This window comes from Carex rostrata, chromosome 20 (assembly GCF_964058835.1).
Source record: "Carex rostrata chromosome 20, lpCarRost1.2, whole genome shotgun sequence".
Classification (NCBI taxonomy): Eukaryota; Viridiplantae; Streptophyta; class Magnoliopsida; order Poales; family Cyperaceae; genus Carex; species Carex rostrata.
In genome coordinates, this window is record NC_135937.1 from 654000 (window position 1) to 660682 (window position 6683).

General features: G+C 36.0%; 1 protein-coding gene across 2 annotated transcripts; it reads left to right on the plus strand.

Moving 5' to 3' along the window:
• The first annotated feature begins 1893 nt into the window (after positions 1 to 1893).
• LOC144572172 (uncharacterized) lies at positions 1894 to 6149 on the plus strand. 2 transcript variants are annotated; one of them, XM_078321610.1, is made up of 6 exons: positions 1894 to 2071; positions 2579 to 2780; positions 2965 to 3041; positions 3404 to 3722; positions 4208 to 5101; positions 5335 to 6149. In XM_078321610.1, exons 2-6 carry the CDS (start codon positions 2663 to 2665, stop codon positions 5970 to 5972), a joined length of 2046 nt encoding a protein of 681 aa, XP_078177736.1. In that variant the 5' UTR covers positions 1894 to 2071; positions 2579 to 2662; the 3' UTR covers positions 5973 to 6149. The 2 variants fall into 2 exon arrangements, with proteins under 2 accessions (XP_078177736.1, XP_078177737.1); XM_078321611.1 differs by lacking the exon at positions 1894 to 2071 and having other exon boundaries at positions 2743 to 2876.
• The last annotated feature ends 534 nt before the right edge of the window (positions 6150 to 6683 follow it).

The following is a 6683-nucleotide window of genomic DNA, read 5'->3' on the forward strand; positions in this document are numbered from 1 at the left end:
ATGAGGAATTGAGGAATGGAGAAGCACAGCAGCCACCAAGGTGAAATCCGGACGGATTGTGTTAGTCCGTCCTTGAGCCTCGTCCGGTTTGGTCCGACAGTTCTTGCGGTTTGCGTCGCTGCTGGCTGGGTTCGACAGAAGGAAAAGGCAGAGCAGCGGGTGAGGAGAGCAAAGCGAAAGCGAAAGGGAAGGAGGGGGGTTTTACGCGCTGGGGACAGGACGGGGTCTCTTAACCCGTCCGGGTTATTTTTTTTTTTTTTTTTTGCGTCTGGACGGGACGCCTTAACCCGTCCGCATTTTTCCTTTTTTTTTTTTTTTTTTCCGGGACGGGTCTTCTAAATCCGTCCGGGTGTCTTTTTTTTTTTTTTTTTTTTTTTTTTTTATTACGGCAAAGGGTATTAGGATTAACCGGGACGGGGTATTTGGATCCGTCCGGTAGGACGGGTTTAGGCAACCCGGTCTACTTAGTTTTCGATAAAACTCAACAGTATTGTTGTTTTTAAATATTTAATTTCTATTAATAAAAAATTCGGGTTAAGTATGAATTAAGGAACAATATAATCACATTCACAAATATAATTTTTAAAAAAATACGCAGTTAAATCATTTATTAATTTTTAAAAGTTGCAGACTTAAAGTACAGATGAGCTTGTAAATATCTTTATAATTCTGTTTTATGCTGTCACGCACACCAGAGATGGCTGTCAGCACATGATTATGACCAAATCATGACTTGTCAATATCATGAGAATCTTTTTAAAGAAGAAAGAAAATTAAGTTCTCATCTTATACAAAAGTACGATGCATGTATATATTCCATGTCCAGAAAAAACGAAGGAAATTTAGATATATTATATGAGATTAATTATCAAATTCCAAATTATAAAAAGGTCGCCGTGCGTAAAAGATAAGGGTACGTTTGGGAGACACATGAATAGCTACTATTTCTGACGAGTTATTCAAAACACAACATGTTTAGATAAAAAAAAAAAAACATTATTCTCAACAAAAAAATAGTTCAAACTAGCTACTATTCCGTTATTCCTGTAAAATATTGAATTAGCTGCTATTTCGTCTTATTTCTTGATTCATCCGCACCTCCGAGAATAAAGAGAAAAAGCAACTCTGTCGTTGCTGACAACAACGGATCATATATTCATATTGCTCCCGTAAAATCTGAAAAGTAAATAATTGGATTGGCAAAAAGAAAAACAGAGAAAAAGCAACTCTGTCGTTAATAATCAACACTGGGAACAATTAATTAACGGAAAAGTCATTTGGGTCGTCAACTTTACCAACAGTCTTCTAGAAATGCGAATTTTGAGGTGATTTGATTTTTTTTTTTTTTTTTCCATTTGTTAAACACCAAACATAATGTCTGCATGCTCTAAATTCAAAAAAGAAATCAATAAACAGCAGATGCTCTCCATTTCTTTCCCACAAGAGAGCAACCAATCAGCGCATGTAAAGAAATGTTAAATTCTCCGACCGGAGAGGAAGAGATCACTAGCTGCCCACTTGACAACGGTCCAGATCCCCTGAAGTAACTCAAAATTTGTTTTCTGATTCTGACCGTCCGATCAGATCCAACCCAATCCGGCCTGAGGTAAAATGCACGGTGAATCTTTAAATTCGTGCAAATTCTAATCGGACGGTTGATATCCAAACTCAAGTTTTGAGTTACTTCAGGGATTCTGCTCTAATTGACAACTGAGCGGCGGGTTGTTGCGCGCCAAAGGATCATAAATCTATACCAACACCAATAACCAATTTAATCAAAGTATGTATATGTATTGACTACTAGTATTTGTTAATCATAAATAGGTTTTCTTCATTCATTAATTAAGCTCGTCGAAATGGACCAGTCGTTAGCCTACTTTTCAATTAAGGGGGAATCCACCATCGGTGGAATCATTCAAACACATGTTACACATCACCGTACGGCACTCAAGAGGAGGTAAAAGAGAGAGAGAAAAAGGAAACTAGATTAGAAAAACCTAAATTCCTCCAGATTATAGGAAGTTGTATCCCAATTTGTTGTTTTCTTGCCTCCTATCTTCCTCCGAACAAGGTACGATGCTTTCTTTCTTTTCTCTCTCTCTCCTTTTTTATTTGGAATAGACAGCTTTTTGTGTGTTTGACAAGTTATATAGGCTTGGTTTTAGCTATGACGAAACAAGGATATGTTTTAGTGGGTTTCAATCTCCCTTTTGATTCGAATTTTTTTGGAAATGACTCAAAATTATTGATCGGATGTACTTTTGGAGGCAAGAAAGCTAGAGGTAGATCGTCTATGATTCTAAACCACTCCCCCCTTTCTCTCACTCACACCCGCACATATTTAGTTCACAATGGATACCTATTTTGGATAATTTTTTTTGCCAAACAATTAGCGGATGTTGTATTTTGGTTGTTGGGTTTTTTGGATTAGTTGGTACGTTTTTTTTTAATTTTACTCTATAAATGGCAAAGGATTTCCGACCTTTCCTTCTTGTAAATTTGAAATATATTTAGATCAAAGGATTATAATTATTAATATTATATCTGTCTTTTTGCTGCTTGCTCGATCATGTAACAGGTTGGATAAAGTCGACTAAGATATATAAAAAGAAAATAGAAAAGGAATTTGGAATTAGTTTCGTGTGAATTAGTTGCTTATTTGATGGCGGGGCCATCATTACGACACCAAGAGTCACATGTGTATATGAGAGATTTCAGAGGCTGTAGGTGGGCCCTCCTTCAGTGGTTCGATTTTCAGCACAGACTCAAAATCATCTCAGGTACCGGATAAATTTGGGTTAGCTCAAATTCAATTAGAAAACCTTCACAACTACTGGCTTTAAAGTTTAGGGTACCAGTTTATAACCAACATGAAGGTACAGTTACAGTGATACTTGGTAATTATGAAAGATTAAAACATACAAAAACGTTATTGTGCTTATTAGAATGAATATAATTTTTCAGGAAGTAAATTTAAAGGCTCGGAAGTTCCTTTGCTTAGTCAAGAAGGCAATTCTACGGATATGGATAGTGACTCGAGTGTAAGTCTGACCATTTTATCTTTTCTTTAATTGGTACCAGTTGGTCCATACCGGTATGAAGAACTACTGGTTCAGTAACTATTGCTGGTAATGCATGTAATGTATGTATTTTTCCTGGTTTTGGTATTCACACCTGAAATATAGACTGCCTAACTAGACAGAAAAACAAATCTAAAAATTTTATTTATTAAAAAACAAATCAAGCACAAGTTCGGTCCCATTTATTATGTACTGGCAAACAATGAACTGGAATTGAAACACTTCAATTCATTTGTACCTAGAAGCTGGCTTAAATAAAAACAAAAGATTCTTGTACCTATTAAGAGCTGACATCTTCTCATGCTTGTTTTGCATTGTTTCAGACATCATCGAAGCACAGTTCCAGGAAAAAACCTTCTGGAAAACCAAAATCCCTCTTGAAATCCTTCATTCCAAAGAAGTTCTACCGGAAACAAGATCAAAAGCAAAAGATTCTTCCTCTGTCACCCCAGCTGTTGCGTACCATCTCCATACATCACTTGGAACCCAAAAAATCTAAACTATCTAGTACCTGTACCAGTACCAGTACCAGTGATAGTGTGAGTGGTAGTTCTCATGGCAATGTTGACATAATGGCAAATGATTCGTCTTCTAGGAATGAAGATGATTCTCTCTTACCAAGACACCTAAATGTGATTCAAGGTATAAATTCCTAATGATCCTTAGCTTGTACTCTAGTATTGTATTATTTCATGCCTGTCCCACCCAGTCATGTACTATTTGGTCTCAAATTTCGAAGTGTTATTAATGAACTTTATTTTATTGTTGCATGTTAATGTTGTTGTGGCATCACACTGGTACTAGTAAATACTAAGACGACCACATTAATCAGGAAAGCAATAGACTGGTCAATTTGTTGCTACTGAAAGCATTAACTAGAAAGTGTCAATTCAGTTGTCAGTACCAAAATTTGATTCCCTTATTTCAGAATAAGATCAATTGCACAATACCTTATTTCAATCCTTCTTTACGTTACCAGAATACATCACTTTTTTGCCTCAATGAATCACAAATTGTTTATTTGGTCAGTGCAATGTGCATACTAGTTCCAGAAGGTACCAATATGGTGCAGTTAATTTGAGATTGAACCAATCGCTGATGCTTTTCATTTCCTTCTCTCATTACAGAGAAAAATAGTAACAGGTCTTCCTCAGCACTATCCAAAATACACCCTGACTCGATGTCACCTTACACGAGCAACTTGGATGATGCAACCCGAAATGCCGAAAGCAACCAAAATAGGCCTCAAGTCACCAACAAAAGCATTAAGCAGATGATTACAATGGAGAGTGTGCTTCACAAAATCCCATACGGACAAAAGCTACCTGAACACTCGAAATTTTCATCAAATTTAAATCTCTTCCGATCTGTTTCAGTCACCTATGACCGAGAGGGCACACACAAGGTGATGAACAGATCGAGATCTCTCTCTGATTCAGTGGGTCGGTATTCTCAACTCCTGGAGTCTCTCTCAAGAGAAAGCACACAGAAAACCACACAACCTCGTTCAAGGCTGGCCACAGATCAGTCCTTCAAAGAAAACACAATGGCTAATAATACATCACAAGGGAAGGATCCTAGCAGCACACTGGAAACCGTGCCATCCGGTACCAAACTGACTAAAGACTGGCCCTTACAAAAACAGAACAGTGCAGTATTTTCATTACAAGCAACTGACTCTATCTCGAATGCATCAGAAACCGTGGTAGATGACACGAGGTTGACTAAAGAAGAGTCTTTCGGAGATTCAAAAGGTGCAACATGTGCATTGTCGAATGGGGTCAAATCTATCTCATTTGTACAAGATGTTGCAAAAGGAGTTGGTTCTGGAAGTGAAACTTCGGAGAGTTATGAGTGTGAAAATTTGAACTTGGTGAAAGAGAAAGAAGAATTTGCTGCTGTGCAAGATGAAGTAGGCCGACACATCAGTGATTATGAGATATTTCAAGAAAGCTCCTTGTCCGTTCTTGATTCTGAATTTTTGGATGATCCCATATCTTCGAAAATTCAAAACATGGAAGGTTGGTTTCCTGAGTTATTTCTATCCACTGGGTGGGCAAAACATTTCATATGCATTAAAGTTACTATATGCAATTATTTGGCTTATCATATTTAGGGCTCTTTATATAACTACTTTACAATCTCAAAAGATAAAATCAAATACGTAAGAACGTTTATATAGTTCCTGAAGTACTTTTCATTTCAGTATAATTTACTGAGTGCACTAACCTAAATCATATAATCTTGTATGCAGGTTTATATAATATAACAGGCCCTAATCTGAAGGATATTTCAGATGATTCTGAAACTTTTGGTGAAAGTGCAAATCCTGCCCTTGCCAATTATGATATTTTACCATCGCAATTGGTTCAAGAGAATGATGTTGAGCTCGACAACTTGGAGGACCTATTTGAGAATTTCGGGTTCAGTGATGGAGATTTCCTTGAAATAATTAATGTTCTTCTCCAAGAAGTACACCAAGAGAATGATAAAATACCTTTCGGTTATGATTTCACAAAATTTGATTATGATTTTGGGAGATTTGATTATGATGAAAACATGTCACTTGATCAAAACATTTTATATGCTCTAATTCACGAAACATTGCGTGAAAATCTTAACAAATATCTTGCAAATGGTACACTGGTATCATCTTACACCATTGTTCCAAAATCAAATTCATTGCAGAATGGTTTGATCAAGGATTTGGGGAAAAAACTTAGTTGTTATGTTAATTCAGAAATTTCTTTTAGTGGGAAGAATTTCATTGACGGTTCATTGCAAAATGATGGGTGGTTAAATTATCCAAGAGAGAGGGAACATTTAGTGGTGGAATTGGGAGATGAGATTTTTGATAGTATACTAGATGAGCTAATTTGTGAGGTTTGCTAGTTTCTTTTTACATTAGTCCTTTTTGTAATTATTGGGGATAAAATTCCCATTAGTTGAGTGGATTGTTTTGCGTTTGTATATAGAATTATAGATTATGTCATCCCAGGTGCTTGAAGGTGTATTATTGTATTGTATAACTTGTACATGAAATAAGCAATAGAAAAGGTTTGTTGTTTCTTTTCCTTGAATCTTCATGTACTTGTTATTAATTTTTTATTTTTTGTTGAGTTTGCTTTATTTTTGGATGAGAATGGGATGGGGGAAGCCTCCTAGTTGCTTTATATAGATTATGTCATCCCAGGTGCTTGAAGGTGTACTATTGTATTGTATGACTTGTACATGAAATAAGCAATAGAAAAGGTTTGTTGTTTGATTGTTTCTTTTCTTTGAATCTTCATGTACTTGTTATTTATTTTTTTATTTTGGTCTCAGTTTGCTTTATTTTTGGATGAGAATGGGATGGGGAAGCCTCCTAATTGGTATATCTTATTTGCCTCCTGCAGCAAAACCATGAAAATCAGAATTAATACTCCTGAATTGCCATTATCAATTAGTAAGATATTGGCAGTGCTGTTTTGACTTTGTACAACATACGAGTATGTTTTTTTTTTTGTTTTTTTTCATTTTGACTCGATTATTTGTGTGCTGCATGAAATCAAAACATCATTGTCAATATCTTTATTTACCCATATAGTGCCATTCTTCACTTTT

Coding starts and splice junctions, on each gene's coding strand:
- LOC144572172 (XM_078321610.1), top strand. CDS start 2,663: ATGGCGGGGCCATCATTACGACACCAAGAGTCACATGTGTATATGAGA. Junction 3,042..3,403: donor ATATGGATAGTGACTCGAGT/GTAAGTCTGACC, acceptor GCATTGTTTCAG/ACATCATCGAAGCACAGTTC. Junction 3,723..4,207: donor ACACCTAAATGTGATTCAAG/GTATAAATTCCT, acceptor CTCTCATTACAG/AGAAAAATAGTAACAGGTCT.